The following is a 22,048-nucleotide window of genomic DNA, read 5'->3' as shown; positions in this document are numbered from 1 at the left end:
TTACGATCGAAAATTTATAAAATCGACGCAACGTAAGAAAAATGGTAACGACAAACGATTTTACAGGAAACCGATGACCTAACAATTGTTGCGTTACGACGTTTTCTTCCGATTTTACAGGAAACCGGGATTTTTTATCTTACGCTTGAATGAACGCCCTTGCGTCACGTTTCTTACGTCTCTTACGAAAGTTGACTTGAAGTCAACTTTCGCAAGAGACGTAAGCGCAATCGTAACAAGCAACCAATGAGCGACAAGAGTTATGACGTAATGTGTATGTCCTTATAGTGAAATAAAGCCGGACAATAACATTTGTATGTATTTACTACTATAATTTTAGCCTAATCATGTTCTAATCAGGGAGTTTACAACTCATATCAAAATATAATACTCTTATTTATGGACGTGCAATAAACAGCATCGGTAGAAACGTCGCGAAAATGAACATTTGCAACAAGATAAGATATAGAAAGCCCCTTTGTAAGCAATATGATATTATTATGTAACTTTAGCAAAAAATTGTTTGCTTGATTTTGTATAATTTATATTGTTTTGTTAAATTTATTCTTATTATAGGCCTGTAAATAATGGGTATCTTACTGCAGTAGTCAGTGTATCGTATGTACGTCAAAAATAGAATGCCGCAGTTACTTAAAATATATAGTAGTACACTTAATAATGGTTTTATTTTTTACCAGAAAAGAAATAATCATATTTTTCTCCCCGACAATTTGGCCAATACTCCCCGACGGGGGGCCAGCTTTCCCCGACGGGGGGCCCTGGCCCCCCGGCCCCCCGCTGGCGCCACCACTGTTTGTGCAGGTGTAGTGGGAAAGATGGTATTGTTAGTAATTCGCGGTCAACACGCCACACTGTTGAATTTTGATTTTGTTAATCAATGTTTGCTACATTGGTAGCGAAATGTCCCGATTCATGCAAGATATTGAAAGAACAGCAAAAAAGACATACAATGAAACATATAATAATTATTAATAAAAAAACTAACAATAAGACTATCAAATATAGAAGTAGCGCTTATTAAATAGTTTAATTATTTAATTTTGTTACGACTTTTCAAAATGAAGAAATAAAAAATACTCAAAAAAAAGACTTGGTATGGGCGACTTTGCGGTGCGGCAACTTGACTAGGTAGCAGCATCCGACTTTGCATGGGGCGAATTTGCGATGGGGCGACTTGACTAGCATCCCTAGACCTAGGGCCTACTCTCAATCAAAAACAAAGGAAAGGGGGCTGGCAGAGTGTGTTGCCTATGTGAGAGTTAAAAGAAGTAGGCTATCTGTTTTTTTAGTGTTTTGAATCGATCCAGTGTTTTCATCGATCAAGGTAGGCCTAGCTACTAGGCCTAGGATTCAGGGACGATTCGGCCCTGAGACGATTCGGTCCGGGATTATTCGGCCCACTTTTGGTAGGACGATTCGGCCCACTTTTGGGCCGAAACATCCCACTTTGTGGGCCGAAACGTCTCACTTTAGACCAAATTTATATTCATTTTTTTTGGTATTTATCAAGTTTTTAAAGGTGTTTAACAATCCGTATTTTATTGATATTGACAAAGTTGATATAATATATATAATAAATTACTAAAAAAACGTAATTTTATATTCAATTTATTACTTCGAAAACCTTTGTTGTTTATTTCGTGCATTCGCCAAGCGGCCAACAGAGGGCGTAACTTGTTTACATCGTTCGCGTGACTAAAAAATTATCATTTTCGACAATGTTTTCAAAATGTTTGCTTTATAGCATCTTTATCCCTAGATAGTAGTGCTACCCCATAGTCTCTCTGAAAATAAAGTTTGGGGAAAAAAGCTGATTTTATGCTTATAAATGCATATCAAAGCCGATAAATGTAATTGTACCGAATCAGGGCCGAATCGTCCCGGGCCGAATAGTCCCGGGCCGAATCGTCCCAGGGCCGAATCGTCTCAGGGCCGAATCGTCCCGCTACCGGCCTAGGTACCTAGACTAGGCCTACCTAGGCCTAGGCTACTACTACCTACTACGAATTCCTACTAACTATACTAGGCTAGTACTAGGCCTACTACTATTACTAACTAGGCTAGCCTACTACTAAATACTAGGCCTACTTCTACTACTACTATAGTACTACTACTACTTCTTCTACTACTACTAGTACTAGGCTAGGCCTACTAGGTTCAGGGACGATTCGGCCCTGAGACGATTCGGCCCGGGACTATTCGGCCCACTTTTGGTGGGACGATTCGGCCCACTTTTGGGCCGAAACATCCCACTTTGTGGGCCGAAACGTCTCACTTTAGACCAAATTCATATTCATTTTTTTTTTATTTATCAAGTTTTTAAAGGTGTTTAACAATCCGTATTTTATTGATATTGACAAAGTTGATATAATGTATATAATAAATTACTAAAAAAACGTAATTTTATATTCAATTTATTACTTCGAAAACCTTGTTTATTTCGTGCATTCGCCAAGCGGCCAACAGAGGGCGTAACTTATTTACATCGCGCGCGTAACTAAAAAATGATTATTTTCGACAATGTTTTCAAAATGTTTGCTTTATTGCATCTTTATCCCTAGTAGTGCTACCCCATAGTCTCTCTGAAAATAAAGTTTGGGGAAAAAAGCTTATTTTATGCTTATAAATGCATATCAAAGCCGATAAATGTAAGTGTGCCGAATCGTCTCAGGGCCGAATCGTCCCGGGCCGAATAGTCCCGGGCCGAATCGTCCCAGGGCCGAATCGTCCCGGGCCGAATCGTCTCAGGGCCGAAACGTCCCGTTACCGCCTACTATACTAATAATATACTACAGTATAATTATTACTACTACTATACTGTACTAGCCTGTAGGCTAGGCCTAGTAGTAGTACGCTGAACAGACGATCGGCGATCCAAGGTTTTTTTGTGTCCGATCGTCTTATACGTTTGGTCCGATCGTCTTAGGCACCAAAAAATTGTTTTGGCTGCCAATCCTGTCCGGCCGGACCTTTTTTAGCTGCCAAAACTGGTCCGGCCTGTATAAAATCTGTCCGGACTGCCAAATATGGTCCGGTCTTACAAATATATGGTGCATAAAATTAGTCGTAATGTATATATCATTCAAAAAAAGGCCATGATTAGCCATTATTATTGAAAACTACTGGGTTTCATTGTTATTTTAATATTATAAATTAAGCCTGTTTTTTAGTTCTCATGATAGCAACTCATCAATAATTACTACTTTTGTTTATAGGCTTTTTGTGTACAATCTGTTTTTAATCCACTTTGTTCTTTTATTTTAACATCTTCATTCCCCCATGATGTTAAAAACAATTTAATTTACCTCTGCCAAGGAGGTATATGTAATCGATCGTGTTTGTCTGTTAGCAGGATTACTCAAAAAGTAATTACAAGATCTTTACCAAAATGAATATACAGATAGATATGTGGTCAAGGACCATTCAATTAAATTTTGGGACCACTTTTTAGTATACTTTTCAGACCTGCTAGTGTTAAAAGATAGGACAGTATTTTTCAAAAGCCGGCGAGCAGTTTTAAAGTAACAAGTAAACTGAAATTGCATTTTCTCAAGAACTACTTGTCCAAAAAACTTCATTTTTGTACAAGAGGCAAGAGTTATAATTTGTGATTTGTATAAATTTTAAAACATAAATTGATTTAAGTTACAGGTTTTTTGATACAAGTAATTTTTAAAAACCTATTTCTTTTCAAATTCACCCGTTTGTTTTTGGCGTTGCTGTTCTATTGTTAGTCAACAGAATCTATTGTTAGTTGAAAGGCTGGTTACATCACCATTACACCATTTGTAGTGAAATTAGCCTAAATCGTCAGTTATATTCCGTCCTCATGTTTGGTATAGGTATATAATCCTGCATTTCATAGTAAATTGTCATTTTTGTAAAAGCTTCCAAAGTATGTTAATAACATTTCCGACTGGAGAACAGTGACTTAGTTGAATCTGGTTAAATATTCTTGCAGTCTCCTGTTCAGTTGAATGTCTTGATTTGTGGTGGTAAGAATGTTTGGTTGTTTGTCTTTAAGATGAACAATGTATGTTTTCTGGTGGTGTAGGCCTAATTAGAAAGAAGTATAATATGATTGCAACTTCATCCTCCTTGTTTGTACCTCCTTGTAGGCCCACACCCCTTGAAAATAAATTACATAAAATGTAATACAAAACATAATATTTCGTATCATCAAACCCTACCGGGAGATAACGAAATTAGAAGCCTCTCTTAGTCAGACATTATATCGGCCTAAAAGTGGTCCGAATCGTCCCGTCACACATGGGCCGAATCATCCCGCATTCAACTATTGATATTGATATAGGAAAATGGCAGAGAATTTCCAAAAGCAGCGTTCGGCAGTTGAAAAGAAATTGGCCTAAAAACACATTTTTCATAAATTTGCCCTTCTAATATAGACTAATGGATAGAGAGGAATTAAAAGGCGCTAGTATCGGACTTGCGCCGGTTTAGGAGGAGATAGAGGAACAAATTTTGGCTTAGTGCTATCATATTAGATATTAAATGGTTTAGTTATTTTATACTTGTTGTTATTAATATTATATATGGGTTTTAATTTGTTTGTGTCTTGCCTAATTCATAATTTTTGTTTTTTGTCTTTCGTTAATTCATTCATAATTTTATCAAAAATTGTTTTTCAGAGGTTCTTGCATCAGAATCTAGTGAGGAGGTTTCTGGCATTATGTCAGTTCGTTTAGATGACCCTGAAATTAAGGTTGAAAAAGGTTAGTAAATTAATAAACAAAATATATAATATATTCTACATTAGCTACTTCTACATGAGATAGTAACTACATTAGCTGGGAGGCAATTTTCGTTACTACATTAGCTGTTGATCGTTCTACATTAGCTGGTGTTGATTTTTATTTACTACATAAGCTGTTGGTGTTTCTACATTAGCTGGAGGTTTTACTACATTAGCTGGAGGTTTTACTACTTTAGCGGTGGATTGTTCTACATTAGCGGTTGTTTCGACTTTAGCTGGCTTTTTCTACTTTAGTGGTTGTAACAGCACTCATAAAAGTAGACACCAATTATGAAGGTTTATTCAAATCAATTGTCAATGTCATTGTGGCCCGAAGGTCAAATTGTGAAGCATTTTTCAAAGAATAGATGGTAGGACAAGATTAGGTCATGCCCACAGATGATTCTCAAATACACAGTAATTTCCAGCGTAAAAAAAACTGGCGATTTCCAATTTACGTACCACAGGACTATAATACATAAGTCGTTTACAGAACAAATAAATAGACACGATGATTTATGTAGTCATCTAAAATGAGCACCTTTGGAATTAGGCCTACATCCAAAAGAGAAACTTGTCATAAAATGAGTCGAAATTTTTTATTTGGACTCATTTATTAAATAAACCCAATTTGTGTTTTTATGTAACATTAGATTTGAGGGATGGGGATGAGGATGGGTACAAAGAAGAACAATTTTTAAATATATTCTTTATCCACATTTGGTTTGTATTTGCTTTCGAAGTCTTTGATGTCTGAAGGCTGGAAGAAATGCAACAGGATTTTACACAATTTACAGTGCCCTGATTACAAAACAGGTAGTGGGTAGCCTCACTGTCTGAGTAGACTAGATATCCAAATTCTTCTTGTTTGCTATGTACCGCTATAATGGTATTTCCCAAAATAGTTTTCATCATGACACAAACATGTTTGAATGTCGAAGGTTGTTTTTATGTCAGAAGACAATACACAAATGTGTGGTAAACATTCTGGCTTTTTTAGAAGGCTGAAATGGTGCTCTCTAACTTATGAATATTAATGAGGTGCAGATTAGAATGGTTGAATGTCAAACACTTTCTTTTCGTTTGAAATAAGTTACCAAAGGCATCTATTAACAAATTTGTTTATTAATATTAAATATTTGGAGGAAAAGTTGGAAAAATAGAATGTTGCAGAAATCCATTTTAGTATAAATACCATTGACTCATTACATTTTTTTTAGATGAAATGCCAATGGATGAAGATTTGTATGTGCACCACAATGCTGTGGCGATAATGGGATTTGAAGAGTCAACAAGTACAGAAAACATGAATGAAGTAGATTATAAAGACAGAGGTAATTTTCTGGCCAAAGAAAATTTTGCACATTGTTAATGGCTGCAGCCATTACTGGGACTTCATTAGTTGGACCAAATATTTTCAGAAGTGGTTTCTACCCATAAGATATTTGTAAAATCGTTTGATGCCGTAGATGATGGCAAGTGCCTCTTTTTCTATCATGCTGTAATTTATTTCACTTTTGGTTAATGTTCTTGAAGCGTAGTGTATGGGTAACCTCGATCCATCATCCATCTGATGCATTATTACCGATCCGATTCCATACTGACTAGCATCGCATTCAAGAATTATTTTACATTGTTAATGCGATTCTTTATTCTCATCTATTCATTAACCATTTAACTGAAACAACAAATCTCTTATGAGTGAGACAAGCATAATAAATAATAGTAAAGTTATGCAAATTAAATATTGATAATTCCTCATATAAAATAAACACCAAGTACTTCAGGCTAGATCCTAGTAAAAGACGCTTAAATTTATAAATAGATGAGTATATATAGCCAGGAAAGAGTTAAATTACATGGAAAACTCATGAGCCGTTGAGACGTGTTAATCCAATTAAATCGCTATTGTTTTCTATTGTTTTGTGAATAAAACTGCCCCTTTAGTCCCACACGCGCGGCACCGCCAATTACTGAATATGCTGCCACCAACCTGTAGATTGGCATTAGACTTGTTACCAGTCGTCTTTAAGCCCATTGGTCAGAACAATTCTTAATGTTTTATATAATTCTAGTTGTTTTGTGAGGAAAAAAAACCAATATTTTTAATTATAGATTCTGTAATTCCCAGTTTTAATGTCATTTTCTAGGTTATATCTTCTTGAAATTTGAATAAATTATCAGATCATTGTGAATTGTAATCTTTGCAACAGATTACTCTTCTCTCTTATTTTGAAGCTCCTCTTTCATTTTTACTTCTTCTATTTGCTAACCTAAGTAGATCCCATGTGCCCATCCACCACCACTTCTGATATTCTGTAGATTTTTCATACTTATCTTATACAAATTAACATTTTTAGATTATTAGCAGGCATGCCTTATTTGTATTTTCAAATTACAATTTCACAAGGTCATATCGTAAGAACTTTCTTCTGTGATTACTTTTATTCATGAAAACCACATATTTTATTGGTTTTAAATCCGCAACGAAGTTGCAGGATAACCTCTTGTGATTGTACGAAATCATCATCATCTTTTTTGTCATCTTCTTTCTTTCTGTATGATTTTTGTGTAACGCTTTTCTCTAAAACTTGCAAACATAACATTTTGTTAACTATCTTAACATATTGACATTTACGTAACGTCGTCAAGCGAAGCTTTTCATGATGTTTACAATTGCGCAACGTGACTTACGCACGATTTAACGATTTTCTCGTATTTAACATAGGTCGAAAACTAATTAACATTTCAAATTGAAACTTTGCAAAAGTTTAATTTATATCATGCTCTAACTTTCTTTAGAAAAAAAATTGCGTGTTTTACACAAAGTTACGCATGCACGCGCATTTAAAATGTCAAAATGCGCAAAATTAATTTCTAATCAACTTTCTACGCGTTTCATGTCGTTTTAAGCATGTAAAAAATTCCCACTCATGCGCAAATTTTTACGTGTGCGGTGCGCACGTAGCATTAAAAACATTATTTTTTCGCGTGATTTATGTTTTTCCAGCCTTTTCTAGTAATGGTACCAACTTTTAAACAATTTCGACTTAAAGTTATGTCATACAAGCACGTCAAATTGGACAATCCTTCCGATTTTTTGTTATGGTAAATTACCTCCCTCCTACCTTACCACCCAAAAAATTGGTATTTACTTTTGACAACAAAAAATAAATAAAATGTTGATACTTAGTGCCTGGACCTATAAATTAAAGGTCCATGTTTATTGTATTTTGTTATATGTGTGGGTTACGATGAAGACCATGTGTTTTATCGTGCGGAATGAATCACTCGGACACTCGTGCTTATGCGCCATGATGAATGTGTTCTTTTATTACTAGCCTTTATGTACAGCCGTTATATTGATATATCACATCACTTCCTTCTATAAGTTAAGTATGACAGACAGTGTGTATTATTTTACGAGTTAGATTCTACCTTAATGATAATAGACTAAATTGTTTAAAACGAAACCAAAACTTCAAAACATTATAAAACTCTTATCGTACAACTTCAATTTAACACTAACGATAACAATCATAATTACAGTACCTGTACATACTATTGTGATGTTTTGTAACTAAAATACAGTACAGTGCATACAGTATGTCTAAAAACTAAAATAAAACTTAAAATCAAACATTTTCTTCTTTGTTAAACACTTCGAACAATAACCAACACTTTTAATTTGAACCTCTAATAAAATTATGCTTCTTCGATCAACCTGCTTCTTGGTCTCTTAATTCTGTGTGGTTTAGTATAAGGACTTTTAAATATATTCACATCACTCCTCTCAACATTTTGAGTAGATTGTGTACTACCTGTATCAACAATCATATGATCAGGGTGCATCACTTTGACACCGTGTGAAGTATGGATTTTATACTTTCTAGGTCCTAAACATTGGGTTACGACTCCCTTCAACCTCTTCTCTTCTTTGGATTTGGGTCGCATGTTCTTAATTAAAACATTATCACCGATATGATTGTTTTTCTTGATTAACATGACTATCTCTTTGCACTTTCTGTGACTTTTGTTTTTTTTCGACCCTTTGAGCCATGTTTGGATTCACTAAGGATAGTCGTGTACGTAACTTACGTTTCATTAATAACTCAGCAGGAGTAAGTCCTGTAGTGGAGTGTGGAGTCGTCCTATACCTTAATATAATAGGAAATTAGCTAATCTATGTTTCATAGTGTACTTCTTGCCATCTAGTACCTGTTTCGTTAATGCACTTTTGAAATCCTGTACTGCCCTTTCAGCTGCACCATTGCTAGCTGGGTGATAAATGGGACTTAGTGTGTGTTTGATTCCATTAAGTTTGCAAAATCTTTCAAACTCATCAGAAATTAATTGTGGACCTGAATTGGACACCAATTCCTCAGGGATACCATCTTCGGCAAAAATTAATCTCAACTCATCGATCGTATTAGCACTGGTAGTGCTTCTCATGTACTTAACGTCAATCCATTTAGAATGGCTGTCTATCAAAATCAAAAAATTGTCGCCGTTCTTTTCTGCAAAATCAATATGTACTCTCTCAAATGGTCTACTGGGCCATTTCCAAGGTATTAAGGGGGTGCTAGGCGGAACATTTCTCATACTCTGACAAGTATTACATCTCTTAACTACTACTTCAATATCACAGTCCAACTTTGGCCACCATACGTATGATCTGGCAATGGCTTTCATCGCACATATTCCGGGATGCTCCCAGTGCATTTCATCAAGCACTTTAGAACGTAGTTTAGAAGGGATTATGACCCTGGAGCCCCAAAGTAAGCAATTGCCTTCACGATAGCTCAAGTTGTCTGTTTACATATGGTTTTATATCATCATCAAAATTATCAACGTTTGGCCATCCATGTTTCACATAGTTAAGTACTTTACATAATATATTGTCTCTTTACTTAGTGTTTCTTTCTCAATGTCTTTTGCTGTTATCGGAAAGTCGTCTTCAATTGCGGTAATGTTAAATATGCTTTGCTCTAGGTCGCACTCATCACTCTTTAGTGGTAGTCGCGATAAAGCATCTGCAACCGCGTTCTTGTTTGACGAAATATACTGTATATCATAATCGTATTGATTTAACAGAAGAGCCCATCTTTGGATACGTCCTGCAGCCATTACTGGGACTTCATTAGTTGGACCAAATAGTTTCAGAAGTGGTTTATGGTCCGTCTTGATGGTAAACTTTCTACCCATAAGATTTTTGTAAAATAGTTTGATGCCGTAGATGATGGCAAGTGCCTCTTTTTCTATCATGCTGTAATTTATTTCACTTTTGGTTAATGTTCTTGAAGTGTAGTGTATGGGTAACCTCGATCCATCATCCATCTGATGCATTATTACCGATCCGATTCCATACTGACTAGCATCGCATTCAAGAATTATTTTTCGCTTGGTATCATAGTGTGTCAGACATGATTCGCTGCTTAGGCTTTCTTTGCACCATTTAAAAGCTTGTTCTTGTTCATTTTCCATTGCCACTTGACATCGTCACGAAGCAGCATGTTCAATGGTTGTATGCACATAGACAGATTTGGCATGAATTTTGAATAAAATTGCACCATGCCGAGAAATGATCGAAGCTGTGTAACAGTTTCTGGTCTCGCCGCATCTTTGATTGGCTTAACTTTGTCGTCAATCAGTGCGATTCCATGTTTGTCAACTCTAAGTCCAAGATATATTACTTCATCTTCTAGGAATTTGCATTTCGCTTTCTTCAAACGAACATTATAGTGGTCAAACCGTCGAAACACTTTTCCTTGACTGTCTTTGTACTAATCAGCACATCGTCCTGATTACATAACACATTATTAATACCATTCAAAATCTTATCCATTTTACCCTGGAATATTTTTGAAGCTGGTTTTACACCTTATGGCAGTTTGTTGTACGAGTAAAGACCTTTATGGGTGTTAATTGTAACATATTTTTGACTCTCATCATCTAGATTTAGTTGAGCATATGCATGGGATAAATCTAATTTAGTAAAAATACATTTTCCTGCTAACTCTGCATATAAATCATCTGAGCTTGGAAGGCTATATACCTCATCATCAATAAACTTATTTATCGTTACACTATAATCGCCACAGACTCTAACTGTGTCATCGCTTTTTGGAACAACTACGATTGGTGTTGCCCAATCACTCTTATCTACTTTGTGTATCACACTATTTTCCTCCAACTTTTTAAGCTCATCTTCAACTTTACATTTGTTGGCATATGGGACAAATCTTGCTTTAACATACACAGGAGTAACATTTTCTTTAACATTTATGTGGGCAAGCTCATGCTTCATGCCCTCATACGAATCTTCAAATAATTTACCATATTTGTTCAGTAAACCATTCAACGTCGTAACATCATTTTTACCCTTATTTGCAGATGTGTTATGTTGTTCTACATTCTCGTCTTGCTTACAACTATTTAAAGTTTTAGAGTTTAACCCTTTCGTGATCTCTTTCCAATTTAACTTTACAACAGCAAGCCAATATAGTCCTAGTAGTGTAGGTTTATTACTGTTATCTACCACATTAGCAGTTAAGTTGTGTGCATTACCATCACAATCAATAACATTACACTTTACTTTACCAAGTATCTTTAAACTCTCACCACTATAAGTTTTGAGCGGTATGATATCATCATTAGTGATTGCTATATTACTAAAATACTTATTGTAAGTATCGATACTCATTATTGTGTCATCAGCTTGTGTATCTATGTACATTTGTAACTCACTACCATTTACATTTACATTTACAATTCTAAACTTATCTCTATGTAATCTATCATTATTAGTACACATAAACATATCATGTTCCTCATCGTCCTCGTAATAATCGTGTTGTTGTCTTTGAGTTTGGTTGACTCGGTGACCACGCGCGCGACGTGAAGCACCACTTCCGCGTCCACCGTGTGCACCGCGTCCTCGTGTACCGCGTCATCCTCTCTGCTGATAATGTGATGCGTACTGCTGTGTATTGCAACAACACCTTGCAAAATGGCCAATTTTTACAATTTTGCAATTATAGCATGTTTTATCGCTTGCTGGACACTGTCCACTGTGAGGAACCAACCCTTGCAATTTCTACATTTAGTGCTCGGTGGGTTAGAGCTTCTCTTCACTTTATTTATCTCACCTGATTGTTCAGTACCACCATCACTGAAATTGGGTTTAGGATTTTCAATGCTCTCCGCTCGTAATTTTGCTGTTTCTAGAGATCTCACTTCATTTAATACCTCTGCCAATGTCCATGCTGGGTGTTTAAATATTTCTCTCCTTAGTCTTTTATTACTTGTTTTCTGTATTATTTGAGCACGTATTTCGTTATCTATATTATTAAACTGGCAGTGTTCGCCTTCGATTTTCAGCCGTGTTACAAATTGATCAACAGTCTCATGTACTCCCTGTTTTAACTCACGAAACGTGTATACTGATAAAGCTGAATCTTGTAGTGCGTGAAAATACCCATTTAGTTTCCTAATCAAGTCATCATACGTATCATTATCTTCGGCTAAAGTATCATAGACATCATATACCTTACTCCTTGCAAGTAGCAATAGCTGCGCCTTCTGCCGGGCGTCTACATTGATGTTTTTTGCCGTGAAGTACGTTTCTATTCGGCGTGTCCATTTTGTCCATCTGGACCCTGTATTGCTTTGGTCTTCATCCGGATTAAAAGCCTTTATTTGGTTACTAAATACATCCATACCGTATCATCAACATTAACATTTTAATCCTACCCTAGTCACCAATGTTATATGTGTGGGTTACGATGAAGACCATGTGTTTTATCGTGCGGAATGAATCACTCGGACACTCGTGCTTATGTGCCATGATGAATGTGTTCTTTTATTACCAGCAGTTATATCGATATATCACATATTTCTTTATATAGCTTTATTTCGAAGCGGTTTTTAAAACATTTCTGTGAAGAACATTGGTTTTTTAGATGAGATGAGAAAACTACACTACTACATTTTGACTGACCATTTTTCATATGATAAAAGCTTTTAAAATTTGTCTGAAAATGATAAATAATTACTAAACCACCTGATCATAAACAATTAATACAATTAGGTGGAAAATTTAGAGGTTCGCTGCGCTAAGAATGCTGAAAAATATTGTGCATAGCCATAATACGTGATTTTGGTCCTCTATCGGCAGAACCTCCCGAAAAGGGTCACCTCCCGTAAGCGGCCACTTTTTCAGGTCCCGAGGGTGGGTATTTTAAAAAAACAATTATCTATTAGTTACACATAGAAACAGGTTCTAAGATAACATAAATAATACATTTTGACATAACTTACCCCACAAACCCTTTCACAAGATCAGACTTTTTCTGTGATTATTGGGATTCAGTAGAAGTAAATTTGGGAAAAGTAGTAAAGCTATGTAATACATTTTTTGTAGTCATGAAACCCCGTATTCAAAAAATTGTACTTAGTTACGCATAGAAACAGTTAAAATGTTGACGTCATTTGACCTCATTTTTTTTTCATGAAAACCCCATATTTTATTTTCAAAACATTATCCTTAGTTATGTATAGAAACAGGTTTAATATAACACTAAAGTTCAATTTTTTACCTTTATTCAGATTTGTCAAGACTTTTTTCTGAGATTATTAAATTTCTTAAATTATGTAGAATGTTTTGTATTTACGAAAATCCCTTATTTTTAAAAATATTTTCCCATAGAAACAGTTACTATGGTAAAATGTTGACCTCATTTGACCTCAAAATGAATGAATTTACAAGGTCAAGTTTGTCATCACTTTATGATTATTAGAATGCAGTAGAAGTAAACACGAGAAAACGTAGAAGTGCAAATGCAATCAATTCTTTGTATTCATAAAAACACCATTTTTCCGGGTTTTTTAAAAATTTCTTTCCTTAGTTACCGGTACACATAGAAATGGTTGCTAAGGTAACACTATATGACAATTTAGTGAAATTTTTTGAGAATTTTTATGAACTAACCATTTTGATAAAACATTACTAGTTGTAGTAAAGTGGGGACTTCTGACCCCTTAAATGACCTATTTGCAAGGTCAGATTTTTTGGGACGTCTTTCTGTATCTCTTTACACAAAATAGATGTCAAAATCTATAAAACCTGGTAGCAATTATTTCAAAGTTGTTGAACATTATTTTCCATCAACTAAATATTTCTATGCAAAATACTGTTTTTCTAGCAATTAATTGAAATAAACCTGGCAACCTATTCTCATATTTTATCTAAACTATTCGTATGACTCTAGTAGCATTATGACAAGCCAAATATACATTTTATTATTGGATTAGCCATATTTAAATTTTGTTTCATGTATTTTGTTTGTTGTTATTTTGTTTGTATTTTTTTGTATTTTCCGTATTTTCCTGGCAACACAAAACCAATGTATGTAATTTACCACAGTTTTTTTTTAGTGATTATTGTTGAAAAACCTATTGACTATCAAATTACAAAACCTCATTGATATAAAAACACCACTTGGAAGTTATAGGTACGTTTATGAAGTATGTTTAAAAAGTATGTTTGAAAAACACTCCTTTTTAAAATAGTATGGTATGGTAAAATAATGGTATCAACCAAACTTCATTTTGTACATTTTTTTTTCTACATTAAATGGATACTTGGTTGTTTAAACTGCTAAAAACAAAAACTGTATAATTTAAGTATTTTTGTTGTATACAAATTTGTACTTTTTCACTATAGAAAATCTGTGAAAAATGGCAAAAACATCAAAATTTGGATGATTGACCGTTGTCATGGCAACGAAGGCTAAACATTAAAATGAATGTTGTAGATATGCTTTTTATTGAAGTGCCTATTCATGGTAAAAATTTGAGAGAAATCCATTTTTTTACATCTGCCACCAAATATGTTTTTTTTGTATTACAACTTGATGGTGAACTGTAGGTTGCTAAGTTCATTCTGAGATAAGCAAACACAATTCAAAATCATTTGTGGAAATAATCATCTTGGATGTGAAGACTTTTTTATAATAGAGTTATGTTAAATATGATTAAAATTGATTCAAAAGCTGTCATTCTTATGGGTAAAAAATGACAACTTTAAATCCGGCCTTTGTCGGCAGTATAAATCACACATCACAACTACTATCCTAACACTACACAATTTTTTACAAAATTCTGATCAACAGAAAACATTCAATGCACGCTAGATACTTTATTCTTTACGATTCTACATTCAGAATCAAAGGATTTTGCGTCTACCGTATGCAGTGCGGCAGCCACTTTAGCCAAGTAGGCTCGAATACATGGTGAATTATCTGTGTAAGATACAAAGGCTGTGTTTCCGCAGCCAAAAATTAACCGATAATAACCGATAAAAATTTACCTATAATTAACCGACAAACTGCCTGTGAAAACAGGGTTTAACTGATTCATTTACTGGAGAAAAATTAACTGATAATTATCTCATTCAAACCGGATAATTATCGGATAAACAAGTTCCAAATATATTTGTAGGCTACAGTACATTATTACAGTATTTAGCATCATGTCTATATTTGTTTGCAGTAGAATGTGCAAGTGCAAAAGACAACGCTCTTTACCAGAAAATAATTAGCCAAAATGTTGCGGATCTCTCAAGTTTTCAATCAGAAACCTAATAAATTATTTAAAATGGTTTTACACTGAAGTGTGCCAGTTCTCGCTTCTGTCATCTGTTCGATGAAATTTTGGAGGACCATGCCCTTCATAATCCACCTCACATCCAGGATTTGTAATGCATGCCCTGTATACTGGCTTAGCATGGCCTGACAGGCTTGCTTGGCTTGATGTAGTTACTGTTCTGTACTAGTAAAAAAATAGATTACATTACTACCTAGGCCATATGCCTATAAATTAATTTTATTTATTTAAAAAAAACGTATTTGATTGAGAGTTTTACTGTTGAGTATAGTTTTTCCGTTGAATACTTATTTAACGGAGTATTTTGAGCATTGAGATTGATCTTAATGAAAAAGCTTGCGTTGTTAACTTAACATTTTTTAGTGTAATGATTTTCTGTCGAGCACAATCTGTTTATTACCCTTGAGTGTACTTCCCTCCTGATTGAAAATATCTACAATGTACTGTATGTGATTCACTTTTAAAATGAATTCTTAATTTATTCAGATACACTTGAAATTTCATCTGGTGACCAAATCCTTTGCACATCAGTGACCTATACAGAAGATGGTAAGATAACTATTTTAACATGTTAGTAGAATATTGAACTGTGCTTACTCAATTTCACTGCCAACATACCTTGACTGCCAAAGATCTTTTATATTGTGTTCTGGCAAACCTTTAGTTGGTTTGCTGATTTAATGCCAGGTACTTGTGATTCAGATTGATGTATATATATATAATTATTTCACTGTTCACAAAGTTAGACTTTTCGGTTAAAAACATTAATTTTTAGATGAATTTTCTCTGTCAAGTTATCATTCCTTCCTGTTATAGTTCTAGTCATGATATAATCAATATTATTATTAAGTGGTTTGAAGGTTTTCGCAAGGTTTGTGCAGTTTAGCAATACCCAAGGTTGTGACTGGTGTTATAATCAAAAGGCTGGCGGTTAAAGTGTTAAGGCCCATTTACACTAGGGCGAAAATGATCGACGATAAAAAGATAAATATGCATTTTCATACCTAAAACAAAAGAATTTTTAAAAGTTTTCATCCTAGAACTATAGGATTATCATCTATGCTGCTTTTGATGAAAATAATATTTCCACACGTCCAATCAAATGAGGTCATGATTAGTAAGAACAATAATATAATATCATTACAATTCAACAATTTTATTGTTTTTATTGATCATGACGTCATTTGATTGGGTTTTCAAAAAAAATATTATTTTTATCAAATACAGCATACATAATCATCATAACTATCATTATCCTATAGTTCTAGAACGAAAACTAATTTCTTTCGTTTTATCCAAGAAAAATGTATGTTTATCTATTTATCGTCGATCGTTATCGCCTTAGTGTAAATGGGCCTTTAAGGTTAATTTTTAGTCCAAACAACATTTACTGTAGTCTATAGATATAAAATAAAATTCAGTTGTTATTATTATAGACTTAAATTATTCAGGCATAATACATTATTTTAGTAGTAGTACTGTCCAGCAGTTTGAAGAACCACTGAGTTTACAAAATAATAATTGTTTTAATGTTTCCAGAAAAAGATTTGGGTAATTCTGCAAAATATCATTGCAGTGATGAGGTATTAGAAAATCGGAGGTTAATAAAAGTTATACAGAAACAACAGAAAGAGATGTTAAAGAGACAAGAAAGAATGCAGTCAACACTAGATGCCATCTTGATGGCAGTGAACAACACTTCTTCAGTCACTTCAGTTCCTATTGCACACCTCCCTAACTATCAAGGACATTTTTTCTCTGATCACACAAAGTCAAATCAGGCAGGTGCCTATAAGTCTGCTACCACATCATCAATGCTTGTTACTACTTCTGACAAATCCAACTATCAAGTAGTAAACGATCCTTCTGGTGCCACACCATCAATACAGATATCTGCTTCTAACCATAATCGTGGAAAGATACCTTTGTCTTTTGATCTCACACCAGTTGTGATACATGCTAATGAAGAAGGATTTATTGAACTTGGAAGCAAAGACATAAAACCACCATTGTTGTTTTCTTTCGATCTTTACACTCGGCTATTGAGATCAAATCGAAAGCCAACGTTATTAACAAAAGCCCTCATGGGTGAATTATTCACCAAGGAAGAAATGGCTGTCAGTAACATGGGTGGTAAGAAAGGAAAGAAAGCTTTAGATAGTAGGAAGATCACAGCAATTTTTATGCAAATGGACATTCAGTTTAGTGCAGCTGGCATTCAGTTAAATGCTAAAGAAATTAAAAATGCTATAAATGATAAGTGTCGCTATGTTGGAAGAACTATGCCGTTAAGTATTGGCAGTGTAGTTATAAATGAATAATATGCAGTATTAAATTTTAGTTATGTTACTGTGAATAAATCTTTCTTTAATTTTTTATGTTTTAAGCCTTTCCAATAAACTTAGTTTGACCAATGTTTTGTGTCTTCAAACATTAAACATTAACAAAAATAAATTCAGTAAGGTTAAAACAGATTTTCCACATTTTATTAATCTAAATAAGTCTTACAAGATCTTTGAGATTATTCAGTTGCTTTTCCTCAGTGTATGCTACAGTTTTACACAAAACAAAGCGTTTTGTTTAATATCACACTTGCTGTCATCAAAACCCACCACTTGCATCTTGAATTGTATATGTAGTCGACACACTCTACAAGTTTGTTTACAGTTGTATGCAATATTATATTATATATTGTACGAATATAACAAAAAAAAGATAATAAATTACAGCCCCCTGGTCATTGATTGGAACCATCGTTTATAAAACGAAATGCCAAAAGACAAGGATATACTGTATGTAGAGGTGTTTAAATAAAGATGTTAGAAGTAGCTGAGATTAAACACAATTTCATTATAGCTACCGTATATCTTGTTATGAGTCTAAGCAATTTTGTTTTACATACTGTAAATAGAAAATACAATGGTACTTTATGTGTTTTTGCGTAACCTACAATTTTGTGAAGTGTTTGCTCTCATATTTGAGGCTTCTAACCATCCCATAGATTTTGTACTACTGTGTAGACTTTAATCATATATACCTGTAGTAAGTTGTATTAAACATAAGAAAACACAGTGGAATTAATTATGGTAAATTGTTTTATTGGTTATAAAGTATCCACAACAAAGTTGCGGATAACCCTTGATTGTCAAAGATCATCATCTTCTTTTTTAGTTATCCGCACTCGGCGGATAACTCCTTGTAATTGTCCTGTTTCTCTTATATTATTGTTCTGTCTTTTTCCCCATTTTGGGTAAACATAAAATTTCATAACTTTGCCAACATATGGACATTTACGTAAAGTTGTTGTGCACCTCCTATTTTTTAGAGACATCATAGTTGCGCCACGTGACTTAAGCGCAATTTTATGAATTGTTATGATTGATCATAGATTAAAAACCAAGCGTAATTTTTTATTTACTCTTTGTGAAAATTTAAGTCATATCAAGGGCAAATTTTCTGTGTATTAAAAATGGCTTGTTTCACAAAAAATTACGCCCACATGCGCATATAAAATTTTAAATTGCGCAAAATTAATTTCTTATCAACTTTCTACGCTGATCATGACATTTTGCGCATGTCAAAAATTCCTCGAGCGCGAACAATTTTACGCGTAGGTGCGCACAGAGTATGAAAGTCATGTTTTTTTTTCTTGAATTATGATTTTCCACCCTTTACTAGTCGTTTTAAAAAAGATTGATATCATTTCAAATTAAAATGACGTCATACGAACACGTTGATTTAGACCATTTGCGCGCGTGTTAGTTTAAAAGTTAAAAAATATTGTCATAACAATGCCTATTTTGAATCTATTATAGCTCTTCATATCAGGATCATAGGTGACCCCAAATTTGTTTAACTTATTATGCAAGACGATAAGTTGTATATATAAGTTGTACATACGATAGGTTGTATGTATAAGCTGTATGTATCGGTACCCATTTACATACGATTTTATCAACGATTTTTCTTTTCTTTTCAACGAAAAGAGGGGAAAAAATCAACATTAAAACAATATTTTTTTTAAGTTGAACCGAGTTCAACTTTAACGTTACGATCGTTAAAACTGACCAATCAAAATGATTCATAAATTACGTCATGATAGTGTTGCGCTGACAATTCCGATTTTACAAGTGTAAGTAAAACTAAATATTAATATAAAACCTAGATTAAGATATCAGCGAAAACATGTCCTAGGTTGAAGCATCAAAACCCGTAACTTTTTCAATTTTCACACGGGCCCGCGCAACCAGCCCCTGCCGGATTCGCAAAACTTGACGTCCATGTGTCCCCAGCAACGCTCGAAAAGAACCAAGAAACCATTAACAATCGCGTAAAAATGTGTAAATATTTGCGGTCCGGCTCGATCATCGTTATCGTTATTTATTTTCAACTTTAACGATTTGAAAATTCAACGCAACTTAACGCAACTAGTCGTAATGTTTCTTTGACAGGAAAACAGGCTTTAGGCTATTGGCGCAAAAAAAAACATTTCTTTTGGGATATATGGACGAGGATTGTTCTTTGAAATATCACAAATAAGTGTAGAGTCTGAAGTGTGAATAAGAATAGTTTTTAAATTGAAGTGAAGACGGTGATTCAAGTAGCTTGTGTAATTCATCGTCATTTTGTTGTGACTGAAAGTGTTAAGTTCATTTCGCGACAATGCATCAGCTGCTGCATTAGCTTTTCCACTCACATGGCGAATGTGAGTGAATTGAGATATGGAATCTAGATGACGATTTCTAGATTTCGCATGGAGAGTGACGATCAGGTTTGGCGTAAACAAGTGGCTTATGGTCAGTCAAAATGTGAAATGAGCGTCCTTCAAGTGAATGACGGATGGGTGAGAAGTGTAGCATTTGCGAGGGCAATGTTAATATTGTTGAATCCCAATAAAGCTGCGTCGGTCCATACAAGATTCTGTTTCCTACTTGCCCCAACAAGTAGGGCTGTGGCAGGTTGTAAAATCTGGGCACATTGCGGTATAAATTGTCTGTAAAAGTTAATAAGTCCAAGAAATTCGCGTAAAGAAGTTGTGGAAAGTTTTGTATTGCTTCGACCTTTACTTGCAGTGGTCGAACACCTTGCGAATCAACATGACGTCCCAGAAACTCGAGCGACGAAACTCCAAATTGGCATTTCGCTGGATTGAGAACGACGCCATATTCATTTAGACGAGTGCAGAGGTTTTTTTTTTGTCTTGTGTGGGGTCGTCCCACTTTTATTATAATTCTTTGTTTTATATGTATATATATATATTATATATAAAAATAAAGGTACATTTGTAACAATTAATTATTTGCATGAATATTTCTCTTTCAATTGTATATTGCTACGATTGTTACAGTGTTAAAAGTAGTTAAAATGCAGGCATATTTACATAAAAAGATGATTGATTTCAATATAAAACCATATGCTTTCATTTACAATTTTAAAGAAGAAGTTAATTAAAATATAAAGATAAAACATGGTAATAAAATGCTATGAACTGTCATTGAAATCGTTCTTATAAATATTGTTCATGTTCGGGTAGAGAGGCTATAAACTCAGAGGAGGAGTATAAAATATCCTCCATTTTGACCAAGACAAAAAGGATGAGATGAAAAAAGATGAATGCAAAAGTTTGAAAACTAGATAATAAGGATGATAGCATGGAATGATATATTCAAATGAAAACCGTAAGGTTAGAGTCCATACACTGTGCAAGTCCAAGATGCCAATTTGGCTCTGTGTGCATGTGAGACGCTTCATACCCAATGTCATCTTATTATAATACTACTTCAGTATACAATTTGTAATTGAGAAATAAACAAAAAATATTGCATTTTAGAAAATATGAAAAAACACTTCATACAAATTATATTCATGCTATCAATTGTAGCAGAGTTTCCTTTTTTGCACCCCATTTACGTTGTGCCTTAATTAAGTTACACAAATGTTCATTTTCTATTAGATTTTTAGTCGCGTGGAAGCGACTCTATAGTTCACTATGTCGGTCGGTTGGTCTGTCTGTCTGTCGGTCCGGTATCACTATGCATTGTAGCACGCGACTTAATGGCTGTTGGCCGTGTTAACTTCAGCAGTGAAAAGAATCCAGATCTTTTTTTTATCATCTTTATCTTTTCTTCCAGCATTGGATATTATGTGTACCTTGTATATACAGAATAAAAACATCAATTCATTTACAATATTGTTTTTTGTTCCTGTAACAATTTTAAACCAAGTAATATTATCTTCAGCTGAAAGCAAACAGCCAGCACATCTTTAAATTTGTGCTATGTCCGTTGAATGGCATTGCATTCAAACAGCATGTGCTGTTCACTTTCTATCTGATTTATACAATTGTCACATAAATTGTTTTCTGCTAGATTCCATAGTTTTAATCTTTTTTTATACGGTAATATTCGATGTAGGAGTTTAAAGTTGAATTGAGCAACTTTAACTATATGTTTCATCTTGTATACCTTATAACTTTATTCCAATCTATTTCTACGTTATTTAGCTCACATTCCCATTTTCTTTGTGAACCTGGTTCTGGAACAGTTGTTTATAAAATATTTATAGTAGATAGATCCTTTAATGTTCTTATGCAACAATGAATCATTATTA

The 22,048-nt window shown here is 34.1% G+C and overlaps 2 protein-coding genes across 2 annotated transcripts in view; both read left to right on the top strand.

The window, feature by feature from the left end:
* Positions 1 to 1,154: 1,154 nt before the first annotated feature.
* On the top strand, positions 1,155 to 18,516 carry LOC144855626 (uncharacterized). The gene is made up of 5 exons (XM_078713529.1): positions 1,155 to 1,289; positions 4,671 to 4,754; positions 5,995 to 6,108; positions 15,926 to 15,988; positions 16,979 to 18,516. Exons 2-5 carry the CDS (start codon positions 4,712 to 4,714, stop codon positions 17,758 to 17,760), a joined length of 1,002 nt encoding a protein of 333 aa, XP_078569655.1. The 5' UTR covers positions 1,155 to 1,289; positions 4,671 to 4,711; the 3' UTR covers positions 17,761 to 18,516.
* LOC144855627 (mitochondrial substrate carrier family protein ucpB-like) overlaps positions 14,113 to 22,048 on the top strand; it is a 52,261-nt gene continuing 44,325 nt past the window's right edge. The window contains exon 1 of the mRNA XM_078713531.1: positions 14,113 to 14,123. The gene's annotated coding sequence lies outside the window, so the exon portion shown is untranslated. The remainder of the gene's footprint in view (positions 14,124 to 22,048) is intronic.

Source organism: Antedon bifida, chromosome 11 (genome assembly GCF_963402885.1).
Source record: "Antedon bifida chromosome 11, ecAntBifi1.1, whole genome shotgun sequence".
Lineage (NCBI taxonomy): Eukaryota > Metazoa > Echinodermata > Crinoidea > Comatulida > Antedonidae > Antedon > Antedon bifida.
Note: the sequence above shows the minus strand (reverse complement) of the source record. Positions and strands in the feature narration are given on the sequence as shown.